At 46.2% G+C, this 16,625-nt stretch overlaps 2 protein-coding genes across 2 annotated transcripts; one reads left to right on the top strand and one right to left on the bottom strand.

Annotated features, from left to right (window-relative positions):
- Window positions 1-347: 347 nt before the first annotated feature.
- On the top strand, window positions 348-9,683 carry aarsd1 (alanyl-tRNA synthetase domain containing 1). The gene is made up of 12 exons (XM_088622654.1): window positions 348-507; window positions 868-996; window positions 1,876-2,035; window positions 2,683-2,740; window positions 3,543-3,699; window positions 3,803-3,919; window positions 4,184-4,314; window positions 5,234-5,300; window positions 5,879-5,970; window positions 7,159-7,213; window positions 8,227-8,321; window positions 9,057-9,683. The coding sequence occupies exons 1-12, from the start codon at window positions 469-471 to the stop codon at window positions 9,193-9,195; spliced, it is 1,239 nt and encodes a 412-aa protein (XP_088478780.1). The 5' UTR covers window positions 348-468; the 3' UTR covers window positions 9,196-9,683.
- A 1,430-nt stretch (window positions 9,684-11,113) lies between these two features.
- LOC148638595 (glucose-6-phosphatase catalytic subunit 1-like) lies at window positions 11,114-16,220 on the bottom strand. Its single transcript, XM_088622655.1, has 5 exons — window positions 15,858-16,220; window positions 15,103-15,212; window positions 14,896-15,001; window positions 13,869-13,984; window positions 11,114-13,664 (listed from the first exon to the last, which is right to left on the bottom strand). Exons 1-5 carry the CDS (start codon window positions 16,085-16,087, stop codon window positions 13,153-13,155), a joined length of 1,074 nt encoding a protein of 357 aa, XP_088478781.1. The 5' UTR covers window positions 16,088-16,220; the 3' UTR covers window positions 11,114-13,152.
- Between the last annotated feature and the right edge of the window lie 405 nt (window positions 16,221-16,625).

The following is a 16,625-nucleotide window of genomic DNA, read 5'->3' as shown; positions in this document are numbered from 1 at the left end:
AGATACCCTAACGCAATTTGGATCAATATTTTTCCTTTTCTACTAAATAGAAGAAAAAACACATCTCTTCTACGTGAGAGCGAGTTCAAAGTGTTATTGGATCTTTTTCACAACCGCTCCACCCACCCTGTTCAAGATAAAAACATTTCAAAATACTGTATACATGAACTTTTTAAAATAATAAGTCACAAAGACCTTGTGACCAGGTGGTAAAAATTGCACTGATTTCTTACACATTTTTAAAAAACCTTGCAGTGACATTTTCTAACGTTTTAATAAAATCCACTACCTATCACATATACAGCACTTGCTAATGAGACGATCCAGCGTTTGAAAAAACAGACTGTCCCAATGTGCTTTCCGTACACGGCACAGAAAGTATCGTGCCCGGAGCAGCTGCTGCAGTCTTAACTTTTGTCGTTATTTCATGTTCTTCGAGGTTGTTGTTTCGTTGTGCCACTGATAACTATGGCCTTTCAGTGTCAGAGGGACTGTTACCTGCAAGAGGTAGGAGAGCAAACATACACATGATGTATTTTGACTTTCAATGAAATACCGGTATTCTACGCTTCTTGTACGGTCCTTATTTAATTACATCATTTAATAATATGTAAAATCGGCTAACCTAGATTTCTTCTATATAAATCATGTTTGCTTGTTCAATATTAAATATTTTGAGATCTTAAATTTGTTAATTCACTTAAACGTTTTTTAAATAACGATTTTAACTTCGCATACATGTGCATCTTTAACTACGCATGAGTGTGCACCTAAGAAAAGCAAGTTGTCGTATTTCTTTGCTCTCTGAAAACAGTATTTTGCTGCTCATCTTTGTGTGAGTCCTCGGCTGCCTTCTTGTATTTTCAGTTCACCACCACGGTGGTGTCCTGCCGCCCCGCGGAGCTGAAACTGGACAACAGTGGGAAAAAAGAGACCGTGAAGGGCTTTAATGTCACCCTGGAAGACACCGTTCTCTTCCCCGAGGGAGGCGGACAGGTGGGCGAACCGTGCTCTTTAGGAAGGGCAGGACGGGGGTATGTTCTTAATAAGGCACTGAGACGATTAGGAAGGTAACAGATCAGTGGAGGGATCTTCATTTGGTTGCTTTGTGACGAAGTGGTTAGCACTGGGCGCCTCCTAACGGTTGGACCCTCTGGGGCCACTTCCTGCGGTGCTGTCCGTGTGGAGTTTGCATGTTCTCTTCCCAGTGTTCGTATGGGTTTCCACTCACAGCCCAAAGCCCTGCTGGTAGGTTAATTAGCTTCTAGGAGAACAAGCCCTGGTGTGAGAGGGTGCCTGTCTGTGTCAGTGTGCGCCCTGCGGTGTTGTAATTGGCTAGACCTGAGCAAGTGGCAGGAGCACGACATGTCGGAGATGAGCTGGGGAGTGTTTTAATGGAGCAAGAGTTCAGGAAGCTATTAAACGTTTAGTGGATATGGAGAAGCAGCTCTGTTTTGGGAGGCTGCTGTATCGTAACCCGCTTTCAATGTGTTTTACTGTGTTTTTGCGATGTAGTTCTTTTCTACGTGTGCCAGAAATGTCACGTTGAGCCTTTGCTCTCAGCTGATTTGCTCGCTTTGCTTGATTGAAAAAGCCACCTGGACTCCACCGATCCTGCCCCCATCCTGTCCTCGTTGAAGTTGGTTCTGAAGTGCTGGCGGCTTATTTCCCAGCCACCCCGGGGTCCAGCTCGTGCCTGGCCACAGCAATTAACGTGGAGGCTGTGCAGCACAGTCAGGGGTAGCTCGTGCACCGTATCGCTAGACAGGTCGATACGTGCAGCAGGCATCATGGGAGCTGTCCGTGTTCTGGTCTTGCTGAGCCTTTGTCTTGATGAGCGCGTGTGGGCCTGTCCCATCTGTGTGTCCCGTGCAGCCAGATGACCGGGGGCTGATCGGGGGCGTGCCGGTGCTGCGAGTGACGCGCCAGGGCGCCGAGGCCGTGCACTTTGTCGCCGCCCCTCTGGAGGAGGGCTCCTCCGTGCAGCTGAAGCTGGACTGGGACAGGCGGTTCGACCACATGCAGCAGCACTCAGGTACGGAGGGGCCGCCGCTCGCCTCGAGACCTGCGGACACGGCAGGGGCTGTCCTTCTCCGACCCGCTGCTCGAGTCTGAGATCGGGGGTCTTTTCGGAGTTCTGCGGGTGAGCAGGACAAGCTTGAGTGTGAGATTTTCCCAAGATGGAAATGTGGGCCGTTTTTTCTACAGCCGGTACATCTGTAGGAAAACGTGCAGTCCTGTTTTTAGGACAGAACCCTGTCTTCACATTGAGGAGCAGCTTTAGAACTGTAAGTACTCCTTACTGGTTTGGTAGAGAAATAGAATTATCAAGGTCTGATTCAGATTCTTTCCACCTGTGCTCCTGAGGCTGTCAAAGGAATTTTAGTTATCTAGAAATGTAATGTAATTCAGTACAGGCGGGAATTCTAATTCCCGGATTTCCCAGTGTATTATATAATTCTCGGGAGTAGAAACGAATTGCTCTCTTTCCACTTTGTGGCTTATTTTCTGTCCACAGGCCTGATTCTCACGTAGTGCTGTTCCAGACGTACACACACATTGCCACTCCACTTGTAAAATAACACATGTGGAAACTCCGTCTTAACTGCAGACATTGAAGGCAATGTATAACCAAAATGACATGCATTGTGTAAACCTTTCTCTTTTAAAAATGTATTTCAGGACAGCACTTAATCACAGCCATTGCAGACTCGATGTTTGGGTACAAGACTACATCCTGGTAAGCATTTATTTATTATTTACTAATTTATTGTCCTTTCTGTTTTATTGTTCTATACCCTTAGTATGTTATTGTGCTTTGTTGTACTGTCTTTATTTATTATTTACTATTCTGTAATATGCTGTGCGTGTTGTGAGAAAGTGATGTCTGTTGGGTAGTGTACATCCTGAGAGAACAATGCGCATACGAATCCCAATGGACAAATACATAAATCAAATAAATACCTCTCCCTCTCCCTCGCATAGTGTTGTAATACCACAGCAAAACTGGCCACAATTGAGAGCCAATCTGTTCATTTGTATACAAATTGATGTTGACTTTTTGCCCCCAAAAACTGGAAAATCTCACTCCAAGTTTCTTCCATTCTTTAATATTAGATTGAAGGTTGAATATTATAGAAGCAGTATTTAGACAGAAACTGAATTGAGACTATACCCTGCTAGCCTCTTTTGAGAGATGACAGATACCTCCTTCATGACGAAGTTTGTAGGGCAGCTCACCCATGGGTGACTTAATGGAGCAACATCTGTAGTTATGTAACTAGACCAGGTGGGGGGTTGAAAGGCCCCCTAATGTACTGGGGCAAAGCTGTGCTGATATGGTAGTATTGTACCGTGAAGATCGAAGTGTCGCAGAACTGCAGAGGCCAGGTTGCTCTGCGGCTGTGTGTGTTGCTGGGACGAGCGCTGGAAGTTGCCAGGAAGACTTCCTTTGTGCTACTGGCTGAAGCAGCATGTGCAGAGACTCGAGCGGCGAGGTAGTGATCCACGGTGATGGGGGGGTGTGTGTGTGTGCGCGCCAGGGAGCTGGGTCGCCAGCGCAGCGTGATCGAGCTGGACACGGCCGCCATGAAGCCGGGAGAGGCGCAGGCCCTGGAGAAGGCCGTGAACGAGAAGATCCGAGCCTGCGTCCCCGTCACGGTGCAGCTCCTGTCCCCCGACGACCCGGCCGTGGAGAAGGTGTGAATCAGGAGCTGGGATGGGGGGGGGGGGGGGAGAGGGACCGTGTCTCCCCGAGTTCGCCGAGAGGCCCTGCGTGCGACCTTGTATTGTGTCCTCCCAGGTACGAAGCCGGGGCCTGCCGGAGGACCACGCAGGACCGGTTCGGATAATCGACATCGAAGGGATCGATGCCAACATGTGCTGCGGTACTCACGTGTCGAACCTCAGCCACCTGCAGGTAAGGGGCATCAGTCAGACGCACCAGCGTACCGAGGTCTTTATTCCCCAGCGCCTCCTCAAGGGTCTTAGTGATTCGTCTGGGTGAAGCAGGCTCTTCCTGGCTTCAAAGCCTCGTGATTTACGGTACAGAAAATCACGTCAAATGTTGTCAGCAGTTCTTGCATTAGCAAAATGTAGCCTCGTGATGCTTCTTTTCATACGAACAGCTGCTGTAAAGGCATGCAGATTGTGCTAACTCTAAAATATATATTTTTTAATTTAGGTTATTAAAATTCTTGGGACAGAGAAAGGAAAGAAGAACAAAACGAATGTGATATTCCTGGCGGGAGACAGGGTTCTGAAATACGCTGACAGAAGCTATAACACCGAGAGAGCTCTGACCTCCCTGCTCAAGTAAGCGTTCAGTTACCAAGTAAGAGCATGTACTCTGGTCCTGTTCGTCCAGTAAAGGAGCTGTCTGGAGTGAGGCCTTTCCATTTGAAAAAGAAATTGGTGGTGATTTTTTTCTCAGTTTGGATTTACCACTCGTTAATCAGTAGGGCTCACGTCTCTAACCCTGTACCAGCATGGGAGGGAGAACTCAGTTGAAGCTTTCTTCCAGAAAAAGCACTCTTTGCGGAACCGTTCACCATGTAGGGCACTGTGGGATATGCCTGTATAATTGGAAGAGCAACTTGATGAGGGTTGGGCATCAAGTCTTGGGTTTTACATTGAACAAGGACACGCTGACAAACTTGAAACCATCTAACACCAGCAGCATGCGGCCAATTACTCTCTGTTACTTGATGAATTTTGATTACAGTTTATAGTTGCTTATGGTATAGCCTGGGCTCAAACCAGTGATGTCTGGATTATAGGCCTCAGCTGACTTTCAGAACGGATGCTAATTGGTTGAGACACTAGGGACCACCAAGCATTTTATAAGGGATTACTGGCAATGGTTGTGATCATGCGTGCTTCCACATCCTCAAGACACAGGTTGAGAAGAAACAATGGGTTCATCAGTGTACAGAAACAAATGCTGTTTAAAATGTATTTGTCATTAACTTGTGATCTGAGCAATCGAAAAGCAGAACACTGTTTTGCCTGACAAAGTTTATTTGCCGTAATTCTGTGGTCTTGATAAGTAAAAAAACTCCCCAGATGCTTCTGCTAAGACAGTCTTGTTTTGCGGGTTAATTTTATCCATGTCAGCATGTGGTCTGCTTGTGTGTTGTGCGTGTATTTTGTGAATACAGGTACCTAGCAATCCCCAGAGTCATTGCCCCCATCTTCCTCGTCAGGTCCACTCACTCAAGGCCGTTTCTTTCAGAACGGGCGCAGAGGAGCACGTTGAAGCAGTCGACAAGCTGCAGAAGTCCGTCAAGCTGCTGCAGAAAGTAAGTCAGTTGTGTGCCTTCGTTTCCCTGCGTCCTCACTGAGTTTGCTCCTCTCCAGCCATTTTATCAGAAGAGAAAAACAACGGACTGAATAGTTAAAAGATTCAACATAGGAAATACAGGGTTCAAGTAGGGTTTAAGCAGACAGAGAGAATTTCTCAAAGAAGTTACAGATGGAAGGAGGCCTGTGTTGCCCCTTTGGATGAATTTAGTTAAATGACCCAAGAGTGTGTGGGGATCATCCAGCTCATTCTGGTGCTGATCTTTGATCACAAGCTGGAAGCTGGTTACTCGTGTGACTGACATCTAGTTACTAGCTGGTTACTAACTGTGCGCTGTTGTAGTGCAGACACAAATGTTTTTGTATAGAATAGATTTATTTTTTTGCACTAACCTGATGGAATTCTACTCAGCATCTTGCATTAATTAATGGTTTAACATATTGATGGCATTAAAGTCTGCAAAGCAAGTATGAGACTGTGTCAATTGGATCCTAGGGAAGTCTCTGCCCAGCCCACTTTTGCTTTCTGTTTTTCCAGTTATTTAACATTATATTTTCTTTTTGGCTTTTATCAAAGAACAACCTTAATCTGTTACGGGACCTGGCTGTCCTCACTGCCCAGAACTTCAAGAGCAACCCGAACAGAGGCAAACTGTTCTGTTTGCACAGGTAATGAAAATCCCCTGCTGCACAGATACTTAAACCCATCTGTGGAAGAAAAAGAGGTTTTGCACAGTGTGTCTTCAGAGGCCTTTATAAGTCCATATCCTCACATTTGTATGTCATCAGCCTTTTCTTTTTTTGTAGAAAACCATTTACCATCAGTCTGTTTGCTTGAGGATTTTTTGTGGTCTGCAAAAATACAAAATGGATTAGTCTTCGGGGGATTCATTTTTGTATCTCAGCATTTGTAAAGTGGGTTTGCTGTTGACTAGTTAGTGCCTCCATACTGTGTCTGTTATTCATGTTGGAATAATGGGAATAAAGGGAAGCTTCCTTTTGGGACGAGCGAGATGTGCCGTTTCCTGCTGGGAGAGTCACGCCGACATGGTCGAAGCCATCTCTTTCCAGAGCAGCGCCCCAAAAACTCCTCCTTCTCCATTCCTCAATCCCTTTTCTGTCCGCTTCATCCAGTTCAGGGTTGCGGGGGAGCCGGCGTCTTGGCGAGCAATGGTGCACCCATGGCCAGGTACACACTGGGCAGGACACCTGTCCATCACGGACACTCTCTCACCAGGGCCAGTGTTCCCAGATACCAGCATTTCTTTGGCCTGTGGGAGGAAACCAGAGCACCTGGAGAAAACCCATGTGAAAATGGGTAGAACATAGAAACACACAGGGAGCACCTCGGGCCCAACCTTGAACCCGGGGCCCCAAAGCTGAGAGGCAGCAATGCTGACTACTGCGCCACCATGTGCAAATGCTGATCAAACTGCAGTACTGAAAGGACCCACTGGGGGACAGTAGAGGGTAGCAGAGCCTGTGCTTCCCACGAGCACTGGGTCCAGTGTCCCAGGGAGGGCTTGACTCTGCTTTTCTTTGAAGAATGTTAGAACGGGTGCAAACACAGAGAAGACTCTCCTGTCCGTCATTGGAAGTTAGTAGCTGATTGAGAATCTCATCCATTGTATCAGATGGCGATAGGCTTCCGAAGTCATCACTATGAAAAAGGCAGCGGTTCTTCGGGGAAGATGTCTCAAAATATTTAAAAGACTAAAAGCAAAATAATTTTGTCTTCAGGTTTAATAAAGAGCATGTTCATTAAGTACCTTAATTATGTGCACAAAAAATAAGATTTTCTTTCCTCTTGTGATATACAAATAGTTCTTGAATTTACTTTTTTGTCTTTCTGTCTAGGAAGGATGGAGACAACGAGTTCATGAACATCATCGCAAATGAAATTGGCACTGAAGTAAGATGTTATTTTAACATTCCTGTATTAATTAGTGTCTCCTTAATATTTGTACTAATGAGTATTTAACCAGATAAGACCTGCCACACACAAATCTGCCTAGACTGTGAGATTGTAGCTTAATCAATTTAATTTATATAAATAAAAACAAAATATTAACTGCATGAATGATGCTGCATGAATTTGAATCAAATGTTTACTGCATTGGAGGGGAAGTACATAATAGTATTAAGTTGCAAAGGAACATGTAAAGGTTTATTCCGTGCTGAAAAGAGAAGAAAAGACAATGTTTCAGCTGTAGAGCCTTCTTCAGGTGTCAAATATTACATAGTATCAAGTATTAAGTATAGTATTAAGTTGTAGAAAGAGACAGGATAGTGCTTTTTCAGTATCTTTGTCATCTAATTAAGTGTTTTTTGAGGATGCCGATTCTATAAAAGTAGAGGTAGTACTGTATATTTAGACTTCAGGGATCTGTGGGTTTGGCTTCTAGTTTTTGGAACTTACTTCTGATCGTGTGACACCCCTTTAAAATTATGCAAAATCACAAAAATCTCCTCCAGAACACGGTTGGTGGCTCTTTACTTGGCGTCTCCTCTGAGCTGCTGATCATCCCTGCTCTCGGCAGCTTGGACACCATGATGGCCAGTGTCCAGCATTTTACAGAGTTCACGGGGGAAAAACATGAATTGCTCTTGAACAGGAGTTATGCTGAGAGTTTCAGAGTTTCATAAATGCTGAAATCCCGGTATCCTGGGAAATTGAGCCTACAGCTCAGGTGTGGGGAGTCAACAGGAAGCTGAGCTGTAGATGCTGCCTTGGTCTGATTGTCCTCGCTCTTGCTCCTGGAGAGTTATGCAGCATTTATAGGTGACTAACGCCTTGGGAACCGCTAAAACGAAGAGGATTATTGTGTCTTTGGAGTCTTTAAACGCAGAAGCGGAACGCAAGCCTGCAGATGCAGCCGCTCTGCACCATCAATCTCATCGGCCCTGCTCCTGGTTTCCCTACAGGATACGCTGCTGTTCCTGACTGTGGGGGAGGAAAAGGGAGCAGGGCTGTTCCTGCTGGCCGGCCCGGCGGAAACCGTGGACTCGCTGGGACCCAGGTGAGGCATCCGGCCGGGACTGGACTGCACTCTGCGGCCCGGGATTCGTGACTGTTGAAGCCTCTCCAGATGTTTTGGAAAATGACCGAACCAGACAGGTTTATTTTACAGAGTTCTGTACTGTTGTTCAAATAAGAACACGAGAACCATTACGAATGAGAGGAAGTCATTTTGCCCGTCTACTAACTGGTAACTAATTGATCCAAAGATGTCATCCAGCTGTGGTTTCTTGAAAGAAACCTGGGCAGTGGCTTCAACAGCATGACTGTGGTAGCTTGTTTGAGTTATTATTTTCTGGACTTGGCTATTACTCTGAGCTGTGTGAACTGTGGTAGATAGTGTCTCCTATATGTAAAGTCCTTTGTGTTGAAAAAGCACTAATAAATGAAGTGCAAGGAAGTGCAACTTATCAATTATAAGTCAGTGGTTGCCATTGCTGCCTGGCAGTACTAGGGCCCTGGGCTCCTTTGCTGGGGTGCAGTCAGCATGGAGTTTCCTCCTACAGTCCAATGATGCTGGTAGGGTAATGGGAAAATTGGCCCTGGTGTGCATGTGAGTGTGTGCCCTGTGATGGACTGGTATCCTGCCCAGGGTGCACCCTGCCTTGTGCCCAGTGCTTGCTGGGATAGGCACTAGCTCCCCTGCGACCCTGACTTGGATAAAAAGACTAGACCGGTGGGATAGATCCAGCTCTTCAAAGTGAAGGCGACAGCGCTTGCCCCTTCTGTCGCGCAGGGTGGCGGAGACGTTGGACGGGAAGGGGGCCGGCAAGCGCGGGCGGTACCAGGGCAAGGCCAGTCGCATGGCCCAGCGCGGGGAGGCGGAGCTCCTCCTGCTGGAGTACCTGAAGCACTGCAGCTCGGAGGAGGAGTGACCCCGCCGCGGCCGCCCTTGGCTCACGAGCCGCCCGCGCGGTTTCCGCGAACGAGAGCGCGCGCGCTGCAGCCCTGCTCATCTCACCGGCGTCGCCGATTTCCTCAGGAGCGAGTCAGTGGTGCATGGAATCCAAAATGAATATATGATACAACCAGGGAAGTTCAAGAGAATAGGATAAAGTATATGATATGTTTGCACTAAGAATCTTGTACATCCCACTCCAAGCCCAAGTGGCCCAATTAGCTTAGAGGCTGTTTGTATTAAACCTTCGCCATTATACTGCTCAGCTCTCTGTCCCTGCAGTGAAAGCACTAATATTACTTTTAGTGTAATTTAAAATGGGCTTTAAAAAAACTTTTTTTTTTTTTGGTTGTGAAGCACAAATGTTTAGCCTGGCCAAAATGTTTCACGTCTTTTAATGAATGGGAATGTAATGAAACCTCTTTCTGCTCAATAAAAAGAACATGCAGGTCCAGAAGATCCTTATTAAGATCCCTAATTTATTGGCCTTATAATAGTGACTTTCTGTACAGAGCACTGAAATCCAGTGCTAGTTTTCTGTTTGGAGGAACAAAAGACTGCTGTTTCTTCTGTGTGCATTGTGAATTCGAGCTTTATGGGGTCAAAACAAGGAAAACCAGAACTGATACTCTACTGCATGTGTGTTTTTCCCTTTTTGCTCATCGCACTTTGCATCTAAACTCATTTTCACGAGTGTGTGAATTTTGAAAGTCAAGCACAAGTCTGTAATACCGAGATCTATGATCTATAACAGATTGGGTTGTGAGCTCATCTGCAGAAATGTTAATTTAAAGGACAAACCCTTTTTTATTAAGTTTTACTCCTTTCAAATGTCACATTTGAAAGCATTGGTGTCTGGAATGATTTGACCTTGGCTCTTGATTTTGTTGTTTACAGTTTGTTTTTTCTGTTTTTGATCGCGTCACATGTAGGCACGGTGCACTGTGAGAGAAGCACTGCAAGGCAATTATTAATCTTTGCCAGGAGGTCAGTGACGATCTTCCCAGGGACTGTGACGATCGTGGGTGACTGACACAGAGGGAGAGGGCTTTGAACTGTGTGACGTCTTCAGAGTCAAGTGCTAGTATAGTCAAGGTACTCACCACGTTTTGCAATGCAGGTGGAAGTTTAGTCTAGCATCTGCTCTTTTTCTTGAAGCGTTTGATGGGCATAGCTGGAAATTCTGACTTTTCCTGGTATGTAAGCCTTTTGCTTCTGCTTAGTTCTTTGCTTTGGTTGCAAAATGTTGCAGGCAGACTAGAATCTGAAAAGGCTTAATGGGAGGACTGAAGTGTTGTAAGTTTGTAGTTATGGATGGTAGGCTCCTGGGAAAGCTGAGGGTGCTACTGGAAGAGGTGTTAGTGGGCCCAGTAGGGGGCGCTCACCCTGCGGACTGTGTGGGTCCTAATGCCCCAGTATAGTGATGAGGGATACTATACTGTCCTTACAGAAGGCACTGTCCTTTGGATGAGACGTAGATCTGAGGTCCTGACTTTCCAGTGCGTTTTGTAAAAAGAGTAGGGGTGTTTCCCCAGTGTCATGGCCAAATTTCCCATTGGCCTTTATCTGTCATGGCCTCCTAATAATCCCCATCTGTGAATTGGCTTCATCACTTTGTTCTCCTCCTCACTGAGAGCTGGTGTATGGGGAGCGTACTGGTGCACTATTGCTGCTGTCACATCATCCAGGTGGGGCTGCACACTGGTGGTGGTGGAGGGGAGTCCCCATTGCCTGTAAAGCACTTTGAGTGGACTGTCCAGAAAAGCTCTATATACTGTAAGTGTAAATGTTATTATAGTTGTTTCACGTTCATGTGAAAGGGCATGAATGCTTTGTACTTCCTTAGTGAAATGCTAATTAACATCTACTTAAAAATAATCAATGAAAATGATTAATTTTAGGATCAATAATACAACTTTTATTATTTATTTAACCAAACATATACAATGTGCATGCTATGTTGCTGGTTCATATAATACAAAAACACCCACATCTGATGCAGAAAAAAGTCTTAAAGTGGCTATTGCAATCTGAGCTTCATACAAAACCTTTGGAAGTTTAATAACTCCTCATTAGTAAATAGAAAGAATACATGTTTAAATAGTTAATCCACTATTAATTTTTACATCCCATCCACTGAAGACCCCAGGAACTACAATGATCCTAAGCTATTACAAATGTTAGAAAGATTGCCTAAGCCTTAAATAATAAGATTGTAAATAATGCACTTAATGCAATGAGTGGTCTTTTTCAGTCACGAGGGTCTGCTGTCTCTGAAGGTTTTTTATTCCAACTGGAATCTTATTCTCCAACTAATGTCTGTAATTGATCATTTTGTCTGTTTAGCATTTTGTATTGTTTTTAGCTTTCCTGTTTTCATTACACCCTAGCTAAGATATGTTCCTTTGTTACTTTCGAATATAGATTAATATGCACTTTCTCCTCAACTTGCTCATGAAGAATTTGCATTACTTCTGACTGAAAAGCTTCTAGATTTGAGATGAAGACCCAGTATGACAATGAACATTTGTTTTTTTTTTCCTGCTGCTTCAATCTAATTGGCTACATTTACGTTAACATAACGGGAAAGAGAACAGTTCTGAAAGCAAATAATCTGCACAGTTTACAAACCTTACAAACCTTATACACCCATTTAAGACCTGAGAGAAAATGTTAAAAAGGACCTGAAATCGAAGATTGAAATCAGTTTGTTGGCAATGTGAAGCCTGCCCCAGAACAAATCCCAGAAGCACCAGGGTTGAGAGCCACTGGCATACAAATTACATCCTACTTGCAATTTACACATAACAGAGATTAGGTATTAGTATTAACAGCCTATTTACAACATACCCTTTAGGGAATATCACTGTACAGTATGTCTAGAAGTTCAAATAATCCTCAATCAGCTAATAGCCGTGAGCTTAATGTGATCCTGCACTCATTCCTTTTCCTGAGAAAAAAAACCCTGGAGGTGACAGCAGATCATTTACTCACAGGCTGCCACCTTTTGTTTATGTAATAAGTTTATTCCGTGCTGAAAAGAGAAGAAAGAAAACACAATGTTTCAGCCGTGGAGCCTTCTTCACACCTGAAGAAGGCTCCACGGCCAAAACGTTGCGTTTTCTTTCTTCTCTTTTCAGCAGGGAATAAACCTATTACTTGTTCCTTTGCAGCCTACGCATGCTGACTCAGCTGCCCACCTGAACCTTTTGTTTATGTTGTTTTCCCTTGTCTCTGGCGTCCCTGCTGGTCTGGCTGTGTGGCGATGGGGAGCTCACGCAATAATTACTGGTTCCTGTCAGGGGCAGAAATAACGCTGCTCAACCTGAGCTGTGGCAGCGGGCCCCGGACTGTCCTGAAAGCTCCACCACTCGGGTGGAGAGGCCCCTGACTCCACAAAAGGGTGACGCACAGTACTGAGGAGGTAGCTGTTCTTTTTTCTGAGCTAGTGACTGTGGTATAGTGTGCACCATCTACCTTCTGTTCTGTGAGCAAAGGAAAGCCCACTTACTGACAAGACTGGGTAGACATTCTTCTGTTGCCTAATGCTCACGAACGATTATTACAAGAAAACCAGTTGCATTCATGCACAGAGGCAAATCACTGCTCACAGTGGAGTGGATTCTCCATAATCCTGTGCCTCGTACTATAGATGTCTTTGTCTCCACTAAGAGCTTGCGCTGTACGGGTTTCGAAAGAGCTTCATGGCTGTGTGGCAGTCCGAGTGTTTTCACAGAAGGGCGCTGTTGGCAGAGTCAAGGGTATCTGGTTTTCTTTTCAGCATGGCTTCTTTAAGGGCTAACTAGAGGACACTGTCCCGTCTTTTCCCAGTTTGCTGTCGGTGTTAGTTCTCCGGTGCTACACCTCACAGAGACACGGCTTGCATCGCCTCCCCTCGTGCTTGTATTTCCCTTCTCCCTTCGGCATCCCCAGCTCAGAGGGTCTTCTTGCTGTGTGCGCTCAGCGCCCCTGACAGGCAGTAAGGGATGATGCCCACGGTGGCCAGGGGCACTGTGGCGCTCTTGCAGAAGGACAGCAGGTAGAATAGAGCAGCCGTGTGCGTGGGAGGCTTGAAGGAGTCGAAGAGGTGCAGCAGGAAGAGCGAGGCGGCGATGCAGCCCAGCCTGAAGGGGGCGCTGTGGCCCCGCTTGCCCGAGCAGCTCTCGCTGTAGAGAGGAGAGTGCAGGCCCAGCCCCAGGCCGAACAGGGTGCCCAGGTTGCGCAGCAGGCTGGCGAAGGGTGTGGTGTCCATGTGCACCCACTCGGCTCGGACGCACCACCGCTTGGCTTTCTCCAGCGTCCAGAGCAGGTCCACCCCCAGCACCCGCAGGAGCAGGTAGAAGCCCAGGGCGAAGACCAGCAGGAAGAGGGTGGTGAGGAGGTACCTCTTCAGACTGATGCTGTAGATCCACTGCACCCTGCTGAAGGCCTCGGCCACAATCATACCTGGAGGGAGAGAGAGTTTTGGCAGCTAGGATTTATTTTTTAACTTTTGAGTTTGAAGCTTTGCTACAGTCCGTAAAAGACTGTATCCTAATATTTTAAGAGATCTTGTTTGCTTGCCAATTGCAAAGGGAAGGAAAAATATGCAATTTCAACTTTTATAACGAAAAGTCCCAAATCTTTGATACCAAACTCGTGCACACTTACCTGAGATGACCCCTGCGATGACCTGGTGTGGGAAGTGGGCTGCAAGGAAGACTCTGGAGAGGCAGACGCAGACTTGGACGCCCCAGAACAGTGTCCACAAGGAGGCACGAACACACCTGGGAGGGAGGACACCAGAGAGAGAGGAGCTGTCAGGGGAGAGCTCTGAGATCCCACACTGACCTGCGCAGGTACTGTAGGTACTCTGGTATCGGGTATAAAGTTCTTCCTGGCTTGTTATGCGGCCACGCTGGGTAAGTGACACAGCCTGGATTGGAACTTGCAATCTGCATAAGTAGGATGCTTGAATGTTTTTGTCAAATGAACTGAGCTGAAACCTAGAAAAAAAAGGAATAGAAACTGAATCTAAGTCAGAGATGCTGACTATAAAGTAACTGTACTTTTCCTTTGCAGATGAAGTGTCTGCAATTCTGAACTTCATGAACCTGCTGAGAGGTCAATAAGGGAAGGAGGGTATAGAAAAGATAGTACAAGGTGCCGAGATGCAGAAAGTTGCCTGCATACAGTATCACAGTATCCAGTACAAAAGGTTAATCTTGACCATATTAACATTTACACGTAAATCCCCTAAACTGATAGAGTGCCACGTTTCTCATAAACGTAGAGTTACCGTTTTTTATTGTAAAGTATATGAGTCAAGTTTGAAATCATGTTCATTCTGACTCTTGCATCAAAGCTCACAGTAGCACCCACACAAAGTCATTCATCACTTTGAAGTGTGGCTGACAGGAAGGAGGTTCAGCACCGACTGGTAGACTGATGCCATCTCTCACCAGAAACCTTCAGGCAACCTGGGAAGCTGCCCTACCCCGCCTGGGGGACTCTGTTCTGTGTCTCTGCTTCAGAGGGCCACTATATTTCACACATCAACTCACCTCTTCACCTCCATCAGCTCATTATTGGCTGAAGGGGACGAATTTGACAGCTTCTCTCTGCTCTTCACATGCTGGTGCTTTGAATAGACCCAGGATTGCCCACCCCATGGTGTGTGGGGTATCCAGCCACTCACCAGTTTTTCACCGACGGCTTGTGTTTCTTGACCAGAATGGCAAGGAGAGACGTCACCATCACGTAGTACACTCCGGCAGAGCCCATAGTATGACCCGAAGGACTTCCTGTGGGGAGATGAGCAAGGGAACTGGCATGTTTCTGTAAAGCTGGTTTTAAAATATTAGGCAGGTAGAAAAGCAGCTGGGTGAACGGTTTTAGGCCTCACCTGGCCCGGTCTCGCAGGTGACTGGGAACTGCTCGACGTGCGGCACTGAGGAGTTACTGTAGTAAGGCGTCTCATGGACCCACCAGTAGGGCCTCTCTCCAAACAGGATCCTGTCCACCATGGGAAAATAAGCACTTTGAATACAGAATGGCTGTACAGCCACCATCAGCTGTGTTCAGTTCATTGTCTCTAGAAAGGTTTGAAACCTGCAAAAATGTATGACATCCTTTCAGACAGAGCACATTCTTCAATCATAATAGCTGCTGCTAGCTGTGCTTGTGAATTGCATAGAGCACAATTTAAAAGAAGCTTTTTCTCCCTGGCTCTAATAGCTAAAGAGGTTCTCTGAACCAAAATTGGTGCCCGTTTTACTGAGCCATGTTACTTTAGAAAGCAGGAAGTTGCCACTCCAGTACAGTTTAAATCTTAAATCTGGTGCAGGTAAATTGCCAAGTGCTTTTTAATTTTGAACACCACTTTACAGCAGGTCGAACTAAACGTAATGCAAAATAAAAGGTTGCTACCTAGAAGTACAATTAGTGACATACAGAATATTACAATGTAGAGCTAAACAAGCACAAGTAAATCTCTACAGAGACAAGCACTTTAAATTTTAAGCATTGCCTAATAGCTCAGCAAAATGAACAGCACAGAAAGAAAACACAGCGCTGGGCACAGATGGGCTGTTATGTCCGATTGGTGGCTGATGCAATAAAACAGAGATGCTCTGCCTGTGCGCCTCAGGCGGCACTCACCACTTGAAGACGAGGTTGAGCCAGTCCCCGACCACGGCCACCCAGATGAGCTTGACCCCCACGGACTCCCGCAGGTGGAACCAGATGGGGAAGAGGATGAAGAAGGTGTTCCTGAGGTCGGCGATGAAGGAGACGAGGAGGAACCAGCCCTGGGCGTCTCTGTAGTGGGTCTGGAGGTACTGCACGGCGCCCACCCCGTAGTCGTGCACCAAGTCCATCCCTGCGTCCATCGCCGTGCTGCTCTGTCTCCTGGTGGGTCGCGGCAGCCGCTGACAGGACTGAGAGCCGAGGCAGGCCTGCGATCAGGTGCGTTTCCACTTGCCTGCGCACGCCACCGCCGCTTTTTATACCCTAGCTGTGTAATGCTCATTCCGCTGTGGTGTCTGATCTTTGGACCCTGGGTAAAAAAAAGAGAGAGAGAGCTGGAGAGCAAAACAGAAGAACCTCTTCATGTATTACATCACTGCAGACCCTGGCATATCTCCCTGGCACAGAGAAAACAAGCTAACAAGCTTCTCCTCTGATTGAATTATCGTGAATAGCAGCAATCATATCTCCGGATGCCTGAAGCCAAAGAAAATGATTATTTCATCTTGTCAGTACGGCTCTGTATTGTGCGCTCCTACCCAGAGAGGTGATTCAGATGGATCTGATAGCAGTGTTTGTACACAACCCTAACTCGCTGAAGGCAGCTGACAGATTTGAAGATGTGAATGAGCACAAAGCCAATCTGTTGACTTTCTATACCCGTTTGCTGATCACGCCTTA

This window comes from Lepisosteus platostomus, chromosome 28 (assembly GCF_059453375.1).
Source record: "Lepisosteus platostomus isolate fLepPlt1 chromosome 28, fLepPlt1.hap1, whole genome shotgun sequence".
In the NCBI taxonomy this organism is placed as follows: domain Eukaryota; kingdom Metazoa; phylum Chordata; class Actinopteri; order Semionotiformes; family Lepisosteidae; genus Lepisosteus; species Lepisosteus platostomus.
Note: the sequence above shows the minus strand (reverse complement) of the source record. Positions and strands in the feature narration are given on the sequence as shown.